The sequence below is a fragment of the Anopheles ziemanni genome, chromosome 2 (genome assembly GCF_943734765.1).
Source record: "Anopheles ziemanni chromosome 2, idAnoZiCoDA_A2_x.2, whole genome shotgun sequence".
Classification (NCBI taxonomy): domain Eukaryota; kingdom Metazoa; phylum Arthropoda; class Insecta; order Diptera; family Culicidae; genus Anopheles; species Anopheles ziemanni.
Genome location: NC_080705.1, coordinates 453,668 through 475,042, shown reverse-complemented (window position 1 = coordinate 475,042; position 21,375 = coordinate 453,668). Strand labels below are relative to the sequence as shown.

Sequence of the window (21,375 nt, the reverse complement as noted above, 5' to 3'; positions counted from 1 at the left end):
AATAAGGATTAGAAAAAAAAACAAACACTTGAAGTAATAACAATTATCGGATTAGAAAATGGAAGCTATTGAATATATAACGAAATTTAAAAAAATATGAAACCAAAAAAAAGCAGAATGTTTCACCTAAAGCAGCTTTAATTTTGTATTTCCTGTGATGCGGAATACTTTCAAATTGGTATCCTTTTGCCTTTCGAACGCTCTACTCTTGGCTCCGGGCGCCGAATGAGATTATTTTTACTAGTTTTTAACGGACGCTAATTAAGCAGCAGCAACAGAGACAGTGCAAATCAGTTCAAATAGGTTGTCTTAAATATTTTTAAATCTTATTTTATCCCTTCGTAAAAGAACGATTCCAGGTTCGATAGAGTTTATTTATGATCGCGATGCACTTATTTATTTATAAATTGAAAGTAAGTGTAATCCTACTTACTCGAACACAATAGATTGTATGATTTCTAACGAAAAATAAATAAATCTAAAACTAAATCGATCGGTTTTCATTTCTCCACGCTGCTCGTAGACGTTACGTAAGTATTCAAACCATTTTGTAATCCGAATATTTTTCGAGTGCAGGCATGTGTGTCCAAGTTACTAGATGAGCATTCTGGCAGAATGATAGGCATTCTTCGTTGAATGTTGGTTTAAGATTATTTTCATTTTGTCTCGAAAGTACAATCCTTGTACCGTATATTCAAATCACAGAACATGCTTCCGGAACTACAAGCTTTTGAAGCATGACAAGTTTTGGAACTACAAGCTTTTGAAGCATGGCAAGTGGTGGGAAATTCGATTCAAACCCACTAGAGATCCGGATCTCCGAACCCGAATCCCAATCCGTGTTATGATGCAAGTTACAAATCGTGCAAAAAACTCATATCAAATTCAAATAGTTTTGGATGAAGTCACAATCGAATCAAATTAAGTCCCAATAGAATAAATAGAATTCGAATCCCAATAGAATCTGTCAAGTTGAGATTCGAATCTTTGGAATCTGTGTAGGGCTCGAATCTTTGGGTCTTCCGAATAAAGAGCCCTTGACATGGTAAACATGCCTTTGCCAAACAATAACAAAACACAAGATTCGCAGAAAAGTATTTTAGCCATTCCATTCACATGGCAAAGAAAGTGAATAATCAAGTAAAAAATGGAAATTACCATAGTTATTATAAGTTTCGGGAAGACGAAGTTCGATCGCAAAGTCTAGAAAACGGATTACTCTCGTTGTGGACTAAAGTGCAGAAGGAATTCACAGATGACGAGAGTGTGACGATGCACATGCTAGATATCGGCTGCAACGAAGGATATTTCACTAATGAAGTGCACCGCATACTGCAGAAAGTTACCAGACGGACATGTCGAACGATAGGCATTGATATAGACGATGTACTTTGCGACAGAGCTAGGATTAACTATGCCGCAATAGAGTTCATCACTGGCGATGTTCTGGAAATCGCTAAGAGCAGAGGTACAAAGGATGTGATCGAAGAACACATGCAAAAATTAGACATCATAAAATTTGATGTAGTCTGTTGCTTTTCCGTGCTAATGTACATTCATTTAAACGGAGGCGACGAGGGACTACGAGCGGTGCTGGATTACCTTTGTTCAAAGGGGAAGCTGCTTATTTTGGAACTACAGTCATGGAAGAAGTATCGTGACCAGGCAAGGCGTTTGAAAAGGGATGGAGATGAAAGTTACCCTCTGTTTGATGGACTGGAATGGAAAGGTGGTGAAGGTAAACTCGAGGGATTTATCAAAAACTACATCAAAGAGAAGGGATTCGATTTGTTATTGGAATCTTCCGAGAAAAATAAATTCGATAGGCAGTTACTGTATTTCAAAGCACGATAATTTGCAAAAAGTACTTTCTTGCTCCATTTATTATCATTCCGAAATAGTTTAACTTAAAAACAGTCTAATTTATATTTGTTTAAATTATTAGAACGGTATGACAACACAACAGCTTTTCGTAGAGCTTAATTAGAACCATCGTTGTTTATAGCACGAAGGGTGGTTCGTGTCTTGGGAAAGGACATTTTCAGTTTCAGAAGAGAATTAAAGGAAAAAAAAAGATGAAAATGAGAACATGACAAATAGGTATCCACATAACTAATATTTAATGTTCTTACAACCGAACAATATTCTGAATCTCTGACGCAAGAAACAAAGCAAAAAGGAAACTCTCAAAACATATGAAATGAAATAGTAAACGAATCGAGGTAACAAAGCAACAAGTAGTAGTTCGTAAGAGATTACATAATAAGATAATCTAGTAGTTTGGTAGTCACAGCAGCAACAGGCGTATCGATGTCGTCGTTGAGCAGGTAACACGAGGCGAGTATCGGATCGCGTTACATTAACATGGGGAATACTCAAGCAGGAAAAATAAAAACACAAACAGCTCACAGAATATAATTATTCATGGCTTACTGGTGGCGTTAAAATCTAGCATCAGTCAGTCAGTCAGACCAGTGAGTACGGCAAGCGAAACCATTCATTCTAAACTAGCGAAACAAGAAATAACAAATTCAAAATTGAGATTAATAGAGTCAATGGTATAAACGAATCGAATGATCCACTCAACCAAGACTCCACTACCTATTGCACGTTTTGGTAGTGGAGTTAGTGTAGCCGATTGCAAACAAGTTGTGTTACTTCAGCACGAATGAGGAAAAAACAACGTACTGGCAGAGTAAACTAACTCTATGCTGGTTTGCCATAGGATAGCACATATGAGTTGAGATTAATTATAGTTTGAATGCGATACATAGTGATATATTTATGTTTGAATGCATTGTGCGATATATAGCATACACAAGAATAGCACTAGGCAATACATGACCCATTCGTCGTGTTGGGCGACGTCAATGTAATTACGAAGTAACGCGGATCCATGAGTCTCACACGCTTGCTGAAAACGGGTTAGCCACACAAATGGAATATAACTTTGATTTACGACTTCCATCAGGCACAACCCGGCCACCCCCCCCCCCACCCTCCCTCCCTCCCTCCCTCCCTTTCTCCCTGTTTTTATATGATCGATATCCGTCGTAGAAACAGTTGCATTTAAGTTATTACATGAGTTGAAGATTATAACGGACTAATCCATGTTGTTTTCACTGTTGAAATGGCTTTGTTTCATTAGACATACATTTATACATTTACATTTATAGTCTTTTCTTAACGCATAAGTTATTAATATGTCGGTTTCTTTATTTTCAAGTTGCCTATGAATGGTACAAAACGAATGTGGGAAAGCGAGATTGGGTATGCAATGTTCTAGTGCATACCGGACAACAGAAGTTACGGATTGTAACAGAGCACAACGATGCGCAGAGCGTATCCCAGAGAATAATAGGCACTTTTTTGTATGCCGGTACGTTTTGGATTTTTTATCTGTTCCATCTTGTGGCTAAGCGTCGGCAAGACAGTGATTGACCATACTACTCGATTGCGTGCCATGGGACTAGATTATCATCATCACCCCCTCACAAGTTTGATTGAAAAAGTAAACGAAAAATAACTTTTGAACTATTGTGAACAGTACGAGGACGTGTTGAACTGGTTTCAGTGGTCACACATGAAGGTCGTTTTTAAATGAAGGAAAAAAACTAACAAAAAATACAATGACAGAGTTAGTATAACACACGGTAATCCAGTTTATTGATATGGCCCCTTTCAAGCGATGAAGAGCAATTGATGCAAACAAATTTCAGGTTGGCTTACGATGAACCAAAACGATGAATCGATCAATGAGCATAAGAAAAGTTAAGGCCTTGGCCGACGGGAAGTACACAAGAAACACAGCAACACACAACACACATAGCACACAGATCGACTTATCGACCCGTAACTTGTACATATTCCTTGTTCTCGTATGATTTCTATAACAAGTATAGAGAAACAGAACCGACATACATACATTCCATTAGCTTCTAGTTTATATCGAATAAGGATTAGAAAAAAAAACAAACACTTGAAGTAATAACAATTATCGGATTAGAAAATGGAAGCTATTGAATATATAACGAAATTTAAAAAAATATGAAACCAAAAAAAAGCAGAATGTTTCACCTAAAGCAGCTTTAATTTTGTATTTCCTGTGATGCGGAATACTTTCAAATTGGTATCCTTTTGCCTTTCGAACGCTCTACTCTTGGCTCCGGGCGCCGAATGAGATTATTTTTACTAGTTTTTAACGGACGCTAATTAAGCAGCAGCAACAGAGACAGTGCAAATCAGTTCAAATAGGTTGTCTTAAATATTTTTAAATCTTATTTTATCCCTTCGTAAAAGAACGATTCCAGGTTCGATAGAGTTTATTTATGATCGCGATGCACTTATTTATTTATAAATTGAAAGTAAGTGTAATCCTACTTACTCGAACACAATAGATTGTATGATTTCTAACGAAAAATAAATAAATCTAAAACTAAATCGATCGGTTTTCATTTCTCCACGCTGCTCGTAGACGTTACGTAAGTATTCAAACCATTTTGTAATCCGAATATTTTTCGAGTGCAGGCATGTGTGTCCAAGTTACTAGATGAGCATTCTGGCAGAATGATAGGCATTCTTCGTTGAATGTTGGTTTAAGATTATTTTCATTTTGTCTCGAAAGTACAATCCTTGTACCGTATATTCAAATCACAGAACATGCTTCCGGAACTACAAGCTTTTGAAGCATGACAAGTTTTGGAACTACAAGCTTTTGAAGCATGGCAAGTGGTGGGAAATTCGATTCAAACCCACTAGAGATCCGGATCTCCGAACCCGAATCCCAATCCGTGTTATGATGCAAGTTACAAATCGTGCAAAAAACTCATATCAAATTCAAATAGTTTTGGATGAAGTCACAATCGAATCAAATTAAGTCCCAATAGAATAAATAGAATTCGAATCCCAATAGAATCTGTCAAGTTGAGATTCGAATCTTTGGAATCTGTGTAGGGCTCGAATCTTTGGGTCTTCCGAATAAAGAGCCCTTGACATGGTAAACATGCCTTTGCCAAACAATAACAAAACACAAGATTCGCAGAAAAGTATTTTAGCCATTCCATTCACATGGCAAAGAAAGTGAATAATCAAGTAAAAAATGGAAATTACCATAGTTATTATAAGTTTCGGGAAGACGAAGTTCGATCGCAAAGTCTAGAAAACGGATTACTCTCGTTGTGGACTAAAGTGCAGAAGGAATTCACAGATGACGAGAGTGTGACGATGCACATGCTAGATATCGGCTGCAACGAAGGATATTTCACTAATGAAGTGCACCGCATACTGCAGAAAGTTACCAGACGGACATGTCGAACGATAGGCATTGATATAGACGATGTACTTTGCGACAGAGCTAGGATTAACTATGCCGCAATAGAGTTCATCACTGGCGATGTTCTGGAAATCGCTAAGAGCAGAGGTACAAAGGATGTGATCGAAGAACACATGCAAAAATTAGACATCATAAAATTTGATGTAGTCTGTTGCTTTTCCGTGCTAATGTACATTCATTTAAACGGAGGCGACGAGGGACTACGAGCGGTGCTGGATTACCTTTGTTCAAAGGGGAAGCTGCTTATTTTGGAACTACAGTCATGGAAGAAGTATCGTGACCAGGCAAGGCGTTTGAAAAGGGATGGAGATGAAAGTTACCCTCTGTTTGATGGACTGGAATGGAAAGGTGGTGAAGGTAAACTCGAGGGATTTATCAAAAACTACATCAAAGAGAAGGGATTCGATTTGTTATTGGAATCTTCCGAGAAAAATAAATTCGATAGGCAGTTACTGTATTTCAAAGCACGATAATTTGCAAAAAGTACTTTCTTGCTCCATTTATTATCATTCCGAAATAGTTTAACTTAAAAACAGTCTAATTTATATTTGTTTAAATTATTAGAACGGTATGACAACACAACAGCTTTTCGTAGAGCTTAATTAGAACCATCGTTGTTTATAGCACGAAGGGTGGTTCGTGTCTTGGGAAAGGACATTTTCAGTTCTTCGCCAGGATTTTGTTGGTCTTATTTCCTGGCGGAAAGAGTAGTGTAATGAAAGGAAGAGATAAAACTAGTTACAAAATGTTTGAATTGCTTTTTTTCTGCTGACTAACAGTTTCTGTAAATATGTTTGCTATGTGATACTTTTAGAAAATAAAATGCCAATAAGGAGGCATAATCGACTAAACATTTGAAGCTGGCGAAGCGGAATTGCCCACTTCAGAAATGTTACAAATCACACTTGTTTTTCACAGGTACGGGACCGGAAGTGATTCTAGCTCATTTGATGAATTTTATGCAGTGACATGCCCTGGAGACATTGGTCAACCTGTTTCCCTCACTCCCACTCTGTGAAAGAGGTTTTCGAAAGCAGCCATTGAAATGAGAAAAATGGCCCATCCATCACGGTGTGGCGATACAAAGCCGGGGGGAAAATTGGATCCTTTTAACCGCCGATCAACTCAGCGCGAACACACGCACAGAAAGAAATTCCTTTCGCCACCCATCTTCGGGATGGGATGGATTGCACATGGCGCGATTCTCAGCCCGGCGTCGGACTCGCATACCGTAGCATGAGGTTTGATTTGAATGACGTGGGATTTTGATCAAAATTCATGATCACGATTCACGCTTCACGGCGCACCCGGCGATGGCCAGATGGCGAGCGTGGCGCGCTAATGGATGCGCCTTATTTCGATCCGATTCCGCACGTGTTTATTGACACTTACAATTGGAATTAGGCGCATAAATAATGGTGCCACTTTCAGCGGGGTTCGGGGGAAACGAACGAACGCGAATTGTTTACACAGGACGATTACGGAAAATTGGCGAAATGAAAAGGTACCTGCTCGTTGGTGCCGGTTCCGGTGATTTTATGCCGATTTTCCGATGCATCGATGCAGCTGGTGGCATAATGGTGACCAAAAATTCAACGTGTTCACGACTCTCCAATTATTCACTAGAGCATTGTTTGTTCAGCATCAACCGATCAGGTCCATCGCGGGAAAGGGCCCTTTAGGGAACGGTGTGTGTGTGTCTGTGTGTATCGTAGAAATTCAGTAGATTGATTGAATAACCACGTGGCTCTGTTGAAACGGGGAGGAAACCGTTGTATGCGAAAAAGAATCGGCAAAGGAGGAGGTGAAGTGAAAACAGATTCAAATATAAATGACTCCTAGCAGAGGCAGCCGCGATAGACATCTTTCCGTCGGTCGCTTTTCGCCTGTATTCCCTTCGGAGACGTGGAATAGGGGCGGAATGGGCCTGCCCTGCGCCACCGGATGGGAAAGTTCGAATTGTAATGTTTCCCCAGATAAGATAACAGCCAAACTCCTCCACCAGAAAGGTAGGGCAAAATGGGAACCGTACCTTCACAGTGTGTCACGTCGTGCTCGAGGCTTCCACGAGGCGGACCATGGGAGTGGGCGTACAAATCCGAATGTGTGAAAGAGTGCCGGGAAATTCACCACCCAGGTGGGGTAAAAGTTATCATTGCACAGAAGGACGGGAGATACTTTCCCGCACCATCCTTCCTTTTTTTCTCCCTCGGGGTGGTTCGTAGGTGTTTCCGAAAACAGCACAAAATACTGCATGTACTGCAGCAGCATACGTTCCGGTGAGGATTCTGCGGAATCGTTATAGTAATTAATAAGGCAAACAAAACGTCTGATTCTGCATCCCTCTTAACGTGATGCTGCACAGTCGGGTACCATCGAACCAGCCGATTCCTTGATGAGTTTATGAAACAGACGACTGTTTTTCTCGGAAACGGAGCTGTTACTTTCTTCACAGCTCCATCTTTTCATCCTTACGTGGAGCTGCACTGTGTAAAAGAAAACCTTTAGCCAATGCCAACTGCGCAAACATGTTCACTATTGTGCATCGGTAATGCGATCCGAATGCCGAAGGATTTGGTGAGGGAGTTCAGGGAGTTTGGGCGAGGTGGTTGCGAAATAATTAATTGAAACGAAAACCACAAAATGGTAGCCACTGTCGGGAACGACGACTCATGTGCTAGCGCACATGTGCGACACAGCACTCGACGAAGAATAAAGTATATGAAATGCTGAAAACCGAACCGGCCTTCACCGGAGAGCATTTCACATACAAACACCTTCACCACATGCACACATACACACACTTACACACTGTTTGTCCGTGTGATTTTGTGAGTGTTAAAAATGGTTTTAGGTTTCCACCCAGGTGTGGAAGAGTGTGGACCGAGGGTGCCTAAAGCTCGTGTAATTCTGTGCGGTTTTCCTGCAGGAGGTCAACCGTAAGTTGGCAAGCAATTTAATTTACTGATGGAGTTTTAACCAGGCGCCCCCATGCGAGAACGCACTTCGCAGTCCGTCAGTGCCGGGGGCTGGCTTTGTGAGTGGGCTTTGGAGGGGATGATGGGTGGTCCATTAACAAAGAAGCTTAATGGTGACAATTGCGAAGGAATGGCGTTTGCTCCCGGAAGGTGGGTGGGGACCGGTGATGATGATGATGATGATGAACGTTATTTTCGCCATTCGTTCGTACGTAGTCGGTTGTGCCGAGATTGGGGTAATTTGAATTTTACAACCCGAACCTCTCAAATTGTGCTCTTTTTATAGGAAATATTCAATTGAATCAGACCGAAATATTTATTTCGAGAATTGAATTGGAATTGTGTACCCGTCTACAAAGCGACAAAGAAGGTTTGTTATTATTTATCTGCATAATACTGGAGTAACTGGGAAAATAAAAAAAACACTTTGGTAAACCGGAACACGAGAAGTCAAGGTGAAATGAATGATTTAGAAAATCAAATTAGAGAAAAAATAATGCCAAAATAACACGATTCATACTTTGGTTTTTAACTCATGCTTCTATCAAACAGATTTTACATCAACACATTAATACTGAGGCCTTCGCCAGAGGGTATTGTGATCACACATGGCTTGTTTTTTATTTTTTCAGCTCACCGTTGAACCGCAATCGAAAGCCTGAGCGGTAAATGGGCTTCACGTCCCTGCTCCCCAGGTCACCTTCCTACTCCATGGAGGATTGTGATGAAATCCAGCTAATGGAAGCGCACCAAGGATTATGTAATTAAAATTTCTGCTTCTACTTCAAACAGCACCCAATTAAGATTACCGCCCATGTCCACCGAGCAATCTTTGCTGTGTGCCCATCATGGTGCTCCGCTTCCCATGTGTCCGCTTCCTTCTCGTTCGTCGTTTAAAATACTTCGAAAACTCAACCCCCCGTAACGCTGGAGAACTTTCACGGCGCCAGGCCAAACCGAAACCAGAATGCTCGGCCGGGCACTGGAACTCTACAAAAGTCGTGATTAATTCAGTTTGTATCTCTCTGATTAATTCTCTCCATTTGACTATCGAACTCTACCCTCCCTTCCAGCCCGCAGCGCTGCCTGTCGCTGGAACGTTGGAGTTCGGTTTGGTACCAACGGCCGGAAGTTCCCGCTCCATCCCTCCCTCCTTGCCTTCACAAACGCAATTCGGAAAACACGCACACAAACATCACCACACGAGGAAGGCAGCGGCGATGGCAACTTTTCGATTTGCAAAACAGAAGTGTGGGAGAAAATCAATTAAACAGCATTCCATGCCTTCGCCATGGCAACAACAACCGGAGACGGTATCAATTTATTCATGGGTTTGTGGGTACAGCCATCTACATCCCGTCCGACCCCGGCGACGTCAAAACTCTTGTGGCATCGAGGAGTTTTTGTTTTTTCTCCCTCCCATGCCTCCCCCGTCCGGTCCACTTCCGTGTCGCTGGTGTGCTCCTAGCTTTTACCCTGCCCCAGAGTGAATTGCTGCCCCGGATTGTTCGGGCATCCTACTCCCATTAATGCTTGCCAAAACTGTTTGCCTGCCGCCACCGTTTCCCCATCTCTCTCTCCCTTCCCCAACGCCCAACGCCATGCCACCGACCGACGGCCAGATGGTAGAGAAGTTCGTAGAAAGAATTTCGACAACATTGGCATGGATGAGTGCAAGCGCAAACTTCAGTGGGGTGATGGAGCCGGCAAGAATGTCGCAGCAGGACAACGACAACGTGGCGGTTGAGTCCTTTTCGGGCCCGACCCGGATAAAGTTTTCAGTTTGTGTGTTGGTTCAATTGATTATAGATTTTGTTTCTCGGCCAAGGCAGAGGCCAAGCAAGAGCGCACGCTGAGCCGAGGGTATGGAAATCTGACAGATCTTATTGAACGAGACCTTGTCTGAGTCATCATTTAGTTACCAGGATAGCTTTGCCCACCGCCACCATCCCACTTCCACCGGTCCAGGTACTTCTCTTCTCGGTGAAGAGTGGTTTTGGTACGATTGATGAGTCTTCTCTTCTCGGTGTCCTTTGGTCGTTTGCGAGCATCTCCAATCATGGCCTACGCTTTTTTGCTGCCGTGAAAAATACACCGACACATCGACAACCGAGGGTGAAAAATGGGGCGAAACTGTTAACGGTTTTGCGTCGAAAAACATGAAACAGCCTGAAGAGCCAAGCAATCCGGGGCTGAGCTCCAAGAACGAGCGCGACGTGAGGGACAGATTGGCAGAGTAGGCAGAGCGTGTGTGTGTTAAAGTCAATTGATTTCGGGTAACAGGGTATCTTTCAGCAGGTGCTCGGAAGCTGCCACACGACCCGAGGACCTGAGCCGAGAGATCGCAAACGGAACTGCCTCACCGGAGGTAGTTATCGGGCCGGATCCGGAGGCCTCCGTGTTTGTCGGGCTTGAAGAGCCCATGGAATTCGTGGGAGAGAGCGAAAGTAAAAAAAAAACTGGAAATAATGACAGGGCAGGGTGGGACGGACCCGGGGTCGATCGAGGGGAACATTGTGATTGTACGTATTGAAACGACATGGAAAGTTTTCGGAAGGGATTTCCTTCCAATTTCGCCACGACACAACTCACTTGTTAGGGGATTACGTGCCCCCGTAACCTGTGGCGCGTAAAGTAGGTGGTTATTTAGTATTGCGATCGTGTGCTGGTGGCCAGCCTCCGAGTCCGAGGCCACCCTTGCACACCTTTACACCTATAACTTTCAATTTTGCGGTATATTATCTTCTTACATTTTATTTCCGTAATCCCGGGGTGGCTTTCAGGTGCTCATCGTAACGCGCAGCTGGAATTTTTATCGATTTTATTTGCATATAAAGAACCGTTGTTTAGGTTTTCGTTTCCTTTTTTCTCTCTGGTATATCGATCGCACTTGCGGGTGAAGGTACCATACCTTTTGAACGTGGGCCTCAGAGGGATGGAGGTTGTTTTTCCGGCTTCCAGCTATTTTTTTTATCAGACTGGCATGCGATAGCCCTCGGAAGGATTTGTGGGACTTATTAAGGAAATCTTATTACACTGATCGTTTTAGAACACGAACCAGCGGACATCAGTTACGAACGTTTTATGTTCGTTCATCAGTTGTATTTCACTTGCAATCTGGTTAAATAAATGTATCATGTGATCAGTTTGATTTGAAGCATGACTTTGTTCTCTCATTCTAACCGATGTTCATGCCATTATAACAGAAATGTAGTTCATTTTGAATCCCAGGGGTTTTTATTGACATGATTGACAAATCGTTGTCAAAAGTTTTCAATTCATCGCCAAAGTAGCGCAGCAATAAAATATCGCGCGAAACGAGGTTGTACTTCGCGCTTCAAACAAAAAGGATATTAAGCAAAACTAACGTATCTTTATGTGAAGAAACCATACAAAGCTTTTGAAAATGAAACTTTCAAATCATAAATTCCCCCGCATCTGAGTACGCATTATGTGGCGTTCGCTTGTTGAGATGGTGGTAAAATGTGAGGGGGTGGCTCACATAAATTTGCAGCCCCGGGAGAAGAAAAGTGCAACTGCATTAGTGGTGGAGGTTAATTTTCAATTCCCATCCAACGAGTCCCCTGAGGTGGGTAGCAGGGGGCGGTCGAATACGAAATTACCCGTGCGGCGACACGGGCTCAGGAAAGGAGAAGAAGAGCAGCTTATATCTTGGATCGTCCGTGGATAAGGCCGTGAAAGGGGGAGGAAACGAGAGCCAGCCGGAAGGTAGAAGCTCGGGGCGAAGAAAAATCGACCCATCGGATGCATCAACTTTCGCTTGATGAAACTTTTTAATTGCTACAAAATCCGGATTTATGGTTCGTAAATAATACACGAAGTGAAATAAAAACTCCCGACAGCGGTCCGGTGTAGGAAGGGATAGCGGTCCGGTGGAGAGTGTGTGCGGGAGTCCGAAAAGGGACCATGAAGTGCGCTACGATGCACCCGAGCACACAAGTGTACACTCGACGATTGCGACTTCGCGAACCCAATCCGGTTGTGTGTTGGAAGGTGCAGGTCTTTTCGCACTGGCCGAATGGTGCATGGGAAGCGAAGGGCAGACGGGCGATGAGGAGGCGACGGTCGGCAGGAAGCGTGAAAAATAGCAGCCAGCTCGACTGAAATGTGAGTCCTGCTTTGCTCCGGTGCTATTAAGATGCAGCACTCATCTTGAAATTTTCCGGAACAAAGTTCACGCCAGTGGCTGCGAGTCGTCTCGCCGGGCGGTCGTTGGGCCACTTTTTTCGCCTCCCTTTCAAAGGAAAAACTTTGCACTTTCGAGGTGATACGAGAGGATGCCTTTGGTGCAAAGCTTCGCTTCATTCAGCGCAATCCGGCTTCCGACGGCTGGCCAACAACGACGGGAGCAGCCTGACGGAAGGCAAACGAACGAACAAACGGACGAATGAATGAATGACGAGCGAACTCGCTTCCGCTACATGGATTTCGCTTTTCCGCCATTCGTAGGGTGCCTTCCCACCCTCAGAGGACGCCCGGGGGAAAGGGGTTTATGCCGAGCCATCGTTCATAAATTGTTAATACCTCCCATACTCTCGACACCGAGAGCTCCACCATGAGCACCGGTTTTTATCTCGACGCCCGAGCCTCAGTCTGTCTTCTGGTGTGTGGCCTCTGGGCTCTGGCCACGCTAATGCACCACCGCCATATGGGGTCTTCTCCGGTGCGCCTCGATGGCCGCACGCCCTGAACTGAAGTGGGCAAAATATTCAAATTGTACCGCATTCCATTTCTCATCGGAGCGGGACTAACGGAACCGTGCGGGTTCGCGCTGAGGTGAGCCGGGAAATTTGCTGGTGGCCGCTTCACGACGCACGTCAATGGACGCCGGCCGTTGGAGTTGCGGTAAACCGCAGCGGCGGAATTTTCCACCAGAGAAGAGCCGCCAGCCGCTCCGCACTTCAGCCAGCAGGCAGTCTCTAATATAAAAATTTGATTTGCATAATATACGATCCCGATGTGCGCTTAGATTACCACACGCTCTCCGACTCTCTGGCCCTGGCGAAGGAGGTGTCTTGCCGGAACCACCCCAGCTAAAGGGTGTGCAACCTACGGCTTCCGACGGTTTAGTGTGCGGCTCATCCTTCAAACGTGTTATTTACGTTCATCAAGCGGCCACCGCTCGTCTCCGGTGAGTGTGTATGTAATTGCGTATGTGTGCTAATGTGTGTGTGTGTTTGAGCCTGTACACTATCCCCTTCTAAGGCCAAGGCTCGAACTTCCAACCAAGCCGAAGCCCAAGCCCAAGCCTGGAGAGCCGGTCGGAAGAGAAAAATCATCATAATTTATGCTGTTTCATCAGAGCGGGGGGTTATTACTCACATCCTCGTCGACCGCATCGGCGCTTCGGTATCGGGTTCATGCGATTAAGTCATCAGGAAGCTCGCTCCCCACTCCTCCTCACCACCATTGCATTGTGCAGTTACCAACGTTGGTCCCCTGGTTTCACGCCGGGAATTTTCTTTCCGACATGTGAGCGTGTGTGTGTGTGTGTGTTGGTCGGCAGAGTAAAGATATTTATCAGTAAAATTCCGACAATCGAACCCGGGCGGCGGTGGGGAAGCCGAGGATAACCCATGTCAACACTGTACCGCGCGCGTGACGGAATGCGAATGGTATGCATTCGGCGGAAATGGTGGAGGGAACGAACGAATAAGATTAAATCACGCCGGGATGGCAGTTGTAATGTAATTCAAACTTTTCCTCCCATCCAACATATCTGGCGTCAACACATACCATTGTGCTGCACATTCCAACTGTGTTTTTTTTTAATTTGTCCCGTTTTCTCCGACAATGGATATGCTGTTATCAGTGCTAACATTTTCTTGGCGACTGTCAGCGACGATAAAATCCAAAATTAAAAAGCTCTCCCAGAGACGGTTTGAGATCAAGGCGACTCGTTCCGTTTGCGTAGGGGAGGGAAGGAGAGGAAATGTTTTAGAAAACTTTCCTATTTTAAAGTTGACAAACGTGCAATCCGATAAAACCAGTTCCAATGAAAATGTTCAGAGAACCTCTGATCCGGTCTGGATTCGAACTCATGACCCAACAATGACCGCATGTGATCACTCTTTATCAACACCGTTTAAAATACAGGTTATAATAACCCTCAATGAGAAAATTATTATGTTTTAACCTCTGGACTTTTCATATGACTAACAGATTGTGAGCATATTTTGTGAACTTGGGTGTTGAATTCGTGAAAAAATATCAAGACACTAGGCTATGCCTAGTCGCTTCCGAGAGGGTTTGCTCCAAGAACACATCCTTCGCTAGTAATCGAACGTTTTAAAATACCACTTTTTGGGAAGCTTTTAGAAGTTTCACACTCGTGTTAAGAACTTTATGTCGGAATAAATCGAGTTAGCATCGACAAAACTGCCTGCATAATGGAAAAGGACAACTAATTGCAGTCGGAAAAATGGAGGAAAAACAACATGGTATGCCTTCAAATCTTCGGGTCTCACGCCGTGGCTGAGTATTTGCTGGAGATAATTATAACCCTGCTGTTTTGGGGCGAGTTTTCCGATGCCTCGTTGCGATCTTCCTTCCATCCCCTCCCCAGGTCCAGCGCATTCCACGGGGAGGGAGGGAGGGGGGCGAACGAAAAGGCGAAAAAGGCTCCCATGGTTAGAAACTTTAAAATTATGCTACGCTTTGGAGAATATTTGGCCTCGACCCCGATAATCCCGAACTTTGCCCTCCATGCGCCTTTCCTCCACCTCCCCCGACTCGCTTTCACTTGCTGCGGGTGTCTCCCCCACAACACCGTCCTCCTTTCAACTCTACCATCCATTAATATCACCTTGGAGAGTAAACCCAACGGCTAATCTCGACGTTCGCAAGTTCTGCCTTCGAAGAAATAGTACAAATTGAACCTAAAAGATAATCTCTTTTCCTAATCCCCTCGACTAATTGATGGAGGCTAGCAAACGGGAAGTAGGGCTGGGTGTGCATGGATGGTGAAGGGTGGAGGGAGGGATGGCAAAAAGGGTCACCCGAACAATATGCGTTCTGCGGGGCGGGTGGGTTACCGGGGAGGCATCGGAGAGTAAAATGCGATCCAAGTCCACGGAAGGATCGGGACCAGCAGCATTAGCATTAGCACAAAATCTCGCAACAAGAGTATGTGTGTGTGTGAGTGAAGCAAAAAGAGTAGAGAACCGGGAGGATCCGTTGAGGAAATGAGATTTTCAAGTACAAAGGTAAATATCTTGAACAAATTTAAATATCGTGGTGGATTTAATTTCCAAAGTCGTTCCCCACTGGAGTCGTCGAAGGTGGTTCGGCGCTGTTGGCCGTTGATTCTAATTGTAGGTGTCACGGTATTTGTCGCCAAATACTGCGACGTGGGACGGGGGCGGGAAGGAAGGCCCCTAGCAAATCGGGACGTAGCCACCCAGTTTAACCGACGGTGTCCGCCACGGAACAGGGTGTTGCGTAATGAAAACTTTCCAGTCCGTTAAAATTAATCAGTGTTTCGAAAGTGTTGTCTGCGGCAAATATCGGATGCGACATTGTATCAGTCGGTTCGGTGGCCGGGGTCGCCCAATTTTCCCTGTTTGGTTAACTTGTTTCACTCAAAAACTCAACTAAGCGCGTCGATGAAGGCAAATCGTGAAGGTGATCGTAGTGCTTGGGGCATCGCAACAAGCCCGAATGGTTTTGTTGCGAAATTTACGGTCATGGTACGTCGGCGGATGTGTCTTGGTTGGAATTTAGATTATTATTTAATTTGCATTTAATTTGGAACCCTATAGGTACGCCATTAGGTTGCGCTTGAGGTGGTTTGTCCTGCTGGAGGCTTCTTCTGCTTCATTCTCTCCTCGTTTCAAGGTGTGAAGCGATGGAAAGTCGCTGCAGGTGGTGTTTCTTCTCACGAGCCGTTTGCTATAAAATATTTTTTTCCTCATGATACTTACGATATTAAATTGCATTCCACGCATTCAAGCAGCTTCAAAGTACGTCCGGATCCTATGGTTCTTTCACCTGAAGTCCCATCGGCCGCTCGCAGTGCGTTTGTCTCCAATTAAATTTCTATCACCAACATGTGGATCAGGTTAACCTTCGATTCCATTGATTATCGGATAGGCACAGGTCCAACGGATTTCGAACGTTTATGAGAGTGAACTGAGGACCTGAAGGGTTTGCCTGTTTTGTAAGTGGACCGGGTCTCCACACCATTCAGCCGGTCCACGGTGGAAATCTAGGGCTCTTCGGTCAGCTTCGGATCGCATTGATCTGCTGTTTACACCATTTGGTCCCGTTGGCTGCTCGTGCGCCATCAGCCATCAAATTTCAAAGGGAATGCAGCCAAACCAAGGAGCGAAGAATGTGAGGAGGGAGAAAAAATCACTCAAGCCGAATGTCAGTGCAGGCAATGCTGAACGCGAAGGCAAAGCCATGCGGAGGAAACACAGAAAAAAGGAGGCAGAAATCACGTTGACACGGACAAGCTTTGATGAAAATCATTCTTCTGGAAAGAAAAGCATCACTTCCGGATGATTTTTCATTTCGTTTTCACCCGTTCTCGTGCCCTCCTCCCTTCCTCCTGCGCTAGCCTTTCATAAGCTTTTCCGCAGTGGCATGCCACGTTTCTCAATCACATGACCCACGGATGTAGCTCTAGGCATCCGTAGCGGTCCGCTCTGCCGTTCACAAAGAACCCAACCTCCAAACGCAAGCTAGAGAAAAAAGAGAAAAAAAAGCTTCGCACATGGACAAATCCTTTCACCGGGGACGGAAACCGGGATCGATCGATTGCCGGCAGGTCGCGCGCCTATTCGGAGGCCCTCTGTGATGGACTTGTGTGCTAATGTCATAAAAACGTAACGTGACATTGTTGATTGGTTAGAAAAGCCAAGTCAAGCCGGTGGAGTAGGCGTTGAAGGAACAACACCAACAAAAAACGTCGCTTTTTCGTTTGATCACGGCCTTCCACCAATACCCTCCTCTCCCCCACAGACGCACGGCGTGCCTCAATCGATCCGGGTTTTCGTGACGGGCCCCTGGGGATTCAAAGAAAACGTCAACCTGAGAAGCTCCAGCAGCTGCCGGTTCCAAGAGTTTTGCGTTGTGGCTGGAAACCATGGCCTTGCGCTAGTGAAGTTCTAATTAACGGAATTTATCGAGTGCGCAGTAACGTGGCCACTACCCGGTCGAACCACTTCCGGGGCTTGCGTTGTGATAAGCAACGGATGGAATAATTTTGCCAACATTCGTAGATGATTCGCAGCATGTTACATCCGTTCGACATGGTTTCGCGTGGGGCACTCACGAGGGCATGATTTAGAATTAGCAATTCAACGGAATGAAATATGATGTTTTGTACCTTCAGGTGCGCCATGGCCATTCCTGGTTTGTTTCGGGGCTGGATTGGAGAATAATTGCTGATGTAGAAAACATGAACTGCTGGCGAGCGAAATATATTTATAAATAATGTAACTAGTTCTGCGAACCAGGTTTAAGCTAATTTCACTCTCGTGAATTGCTTAAGCTTTCGTTGTGTTGTTCGGATATGCGTGTGTGTGTGTGGAGGTATTTCCATTCCCAGCCAGCCCTTGATAATATGGTCGACAAAACCTCGTTGGTCTTAGTTGTAGGAAAACTATGCGACAGTTTAACGACTTCCATGTTTGTCTCACTTACGGCCATTAAGGACACGCAAGAAAAGAAGCTCGCCAAAAGCACGTGTGCGTGTGTGTATGAGTGTGGAGAGAGAGGAGAGAGAGAGGAGGGAAGGGTACGTTTCCGCAATTTTTCTCGCAAGCATTTGCGGTTATAATTTTTAATATTGTGCCACCACCTTGTCCCTTTTCCTTGGAGCTGATGGAGGATAAGGGTCGTTAATATTCATAAACAGCCGTTTTCAGCACCTATTTCGTTCGTTCGTCCATTCAACCTTGACTCCAATGCCCACCCCGTGGTTATGCTCGGACAGGGCAAATTATCGAGTTCACCCGGATGCCGGACGTTTGACGTGTCTATAATCCGAAAACATTCTGCCTTGCCTTGCTGTCGGCGACTTACATCTTCCTCGCATGGATGTTCCCTCTTTATGTGAGTATCCTTTCTGGCTAACGACATGCATCCGAAGGAGGCAGCCCAGAACCATTGTCGTCGGGCGTTATTAAGATGTCTTAATTCCCTCCCACGGAAAACTGTCCAGTCACGCCGACACGGGTCGTCGGGGTGGGGCTGGGAGGAGTAAGAAATCGTAACTTTCGCAAGAAAATCAACTTATATGATGACTGGACGGAACTGGCGAACGAACTTCCTTAAAAACTACGCCGTAGTCGTCGCCTTCGTGGGCTCCTCGTTGGACGCCTACCAGACGGAGCTTATGAGAGATTAGAATGCAAACAGTCATCGAACGGCCGCTTCGTGGGCTTGGATGCTGCAGAAACTGCTGACTGTAATATGTTGAACGAATTAATTTAACGCTTGGCTAATCATTCGTGCGGTTGTTTTGATTGGCAGCAAGTGTGTGTGTGCGGGTATCAGTGAACTCCGGAGTGGAAACCACAATCTATGGGATTGATTTTCACCTCAGGGAAATGTGTGAAGAAGATTGTCTTGGGGATTTCTTTGTAGAAAATAGGGAAGGAGATTTTAAATATGCTCTCACACTAACCCTTTAGAATATCGCACAGCTGCAATGTCTTTAATATGCAACTGAATTCACAATTCCCTTTGCAATGGAGAGTCGACAGAAGAGTTAACTTCCTTCTTGGTTTCAACGCAGCTTTCAAAGGTGAAGTCAGCGTCGGAAAAGAGAATGGGTGTTCAAGCGTTGGTATAGTTCACATTCGGTACAATCGTGAGCAAAAGTAGATTAGCCGTTGAATTCTCATAAATATCTAATTGCATCCAATTATTTGATATGCTCTCTGTTGTTTGTTGCTGTTGTTTGACTCGGATACGTTTTAAACTGTGTTTTCTGCATGAATCAACAACCGGACGCTGGGAAAACAATAGCCAATGGCTCGATGCTCCTATGTGTGTTCGGGGTCGGGTCCCACCTGTATGCAGCCGAGAAACGACCACTACGACGATCGCCGAGCGCATCCTGGCCGCCATTTGCCTCGGGGCGTCTTTTACTCATCAGCCACGAAGCAGGAAGAGCCGTCCAATTCCGGCTATACTTCTCCTTCTCGTCCTCCGCCGGAGAACGGCTCGATTTTCGATTGAGGTCTCGGCATCCCTGTAGCCTTTGAAGATTATAGCCACAGGGCAGGATAAATTGCCGTATACATATCCCACAGCTTCTCGTGCGGGGAGGGACGTCGTGCCGCTCTAATGCTATTGAACGGAAGCCGGTCGGTCGAAGATGGGACCCGCTCAGGGCACCGAAGGACTCACCCGAGCTGGAGCTCCGGGGTGCACCGGCAGGAGTATTGTTTCCCGGCTGTACTCCGGGGGCCACTCGCCCGGGTTTATCATTCCTCGGCACCGGCGACCGGCGAGGAGCTTGCTTTCAGGTAAACAAAATCCTTTTTGTCCCTGAAGTGATTCAAAGTCAATTTACACATCTATTATTCAGTGGACGTTGGCATACCTGCGAACAGCGTTTGGAATTAATCATTTATGTATTTTGCTCACCAATGGATACCCCGGAACGAAGAGTGGAGCCAACAGTTTAGCAAAGGATGGGAACGCAACGGAGCGTGCCGGCATCGTGCGGAGGGAGCAAAATCTGAGTTACAACGGACGCCACACACGACGGCAGAGAACCGCATAGCGGGGCGGTGCGGGGTGAAGGTTGATGGCCATCGTTGGAAAACTTCGGTCAAAACAAAAAGGATAAATTTTAGTGCAGCCAAAGGGGGGAGACACTAGAGCGGAGATAACAATATTGTTTGGCACCATAAATGTCATGTTGTTGTTTGTGGCAGCCTCCCTTGGCAGCTTCCTCGTTGGGAAATGGGATTGGGTTTCCTTTGTGGATGTGGCTGTGGTGTTGGTGATCTTTTTCCGGCATTATTATGCCGAATTTCGGGTGGCAATGTACCGATGGGGGTAGCATGAGACGCGTCGGAAAATGTGTTTTTGTCGAGTCTAAGGACTATTGCTTCATGATGCGCTATTGGAAATGGTCCTTCGAAAAAGGGTTATCACTCATTAAATCAACGAGCAGTGAAGAGATGGCACGATGCGATCAATTACTTCCGGCGACCATTGAATTGGGAATTCGTTCCTCTGGCCTATCAGAAAGCCGATCAATAACCTGTTGGCTGACCATGCAAAATATTGTGCGCTCATCGTTCGTCTGACTCTTGCGCCACATTGTGAGATCTGGAAGAACTCGTGCAACTATACAGCTAGTCATCGAATTAGATAAATGAAGTGGTTGTGAAGTTTTCACATAAACTTGTGACCACTTATGCCAGAAGTTGCTTACAATTGTGAAAGTTAATTTTCCTAATGGCATCCATTAGCCGCTGAGAAAATGTTGCGAGATGCTCTGTTGAATGCAATTTGGTTGGTTTCACCGACTTTGCAACTCTTCAGAGTGCATTCCTTGCATGCTGGTCCGTGCAGTTGGTGTGTGCAAAAAAGTGTTTGGATAGCTCCGAGTGGGTCCGGATGTTGCGAGCCAAGATCTAATTTACCCTGCGCACTATTCGATAGGTGTCGTCTAGCTTCCCCGAGCGCAGATGTAGATGAGTGCCGACGCACATACTCGCGAAATGCATGCTAGCGACTTTAGGACTTGCATCACGAGTGAGAAAGAGAGGTCTAGGTCTCACGCAAAGTGGAAAGATATAATTTTTCAACCTTCACCAAGTCTGACCCAAGTTTTTACGCGTCAGCTTGAGCGGAACCATCCTCGAGGGCAATAGGTGGGATAGGAGAGAGGGCTTTGGATGGAACGGTTCCGGAGCCGCGCGGGTTGCACTATTAGGTGCAGTTTGCGTTTCATTGAAAGAGATTCCGGTTGGCCGTGCCTTCTTTCTATTTGGCTTGTTGTGCTGCGATAGCCCACTGAATGTGGGTGTGTATGTGTTTACCCCGGGTTTATCGGTTTCGATTTTTTTAAACCTG

The 21,375-nt window shown here is 45.1% G+C and overlaps 1 protein-coding gene across 1 annotated transcript; it reads left to right on the top strand.

Moving 5' to 3' along the window:
- The first annotated feature begins 5,022 nt into the window (after window positions 1–5,022).
- On the top strand, window positions 5,023–5,805 carry LOC131282877 (probable RNA methyltransferase CG11342). Its single transcript, XM_058312421.1, has one exon. It carries the CDS (start codon window positions 5,068–5,070, stop codon window positions 5,803–5,805), a length of 738 nt encoding a protein of 245 aa, XP_058168404.1. The 5' UTR covers window positions 5,023–5,067.
- The last annotated feature ends 15,570 nt before the right edge of the window (window positions 5,806–21,375 follow it).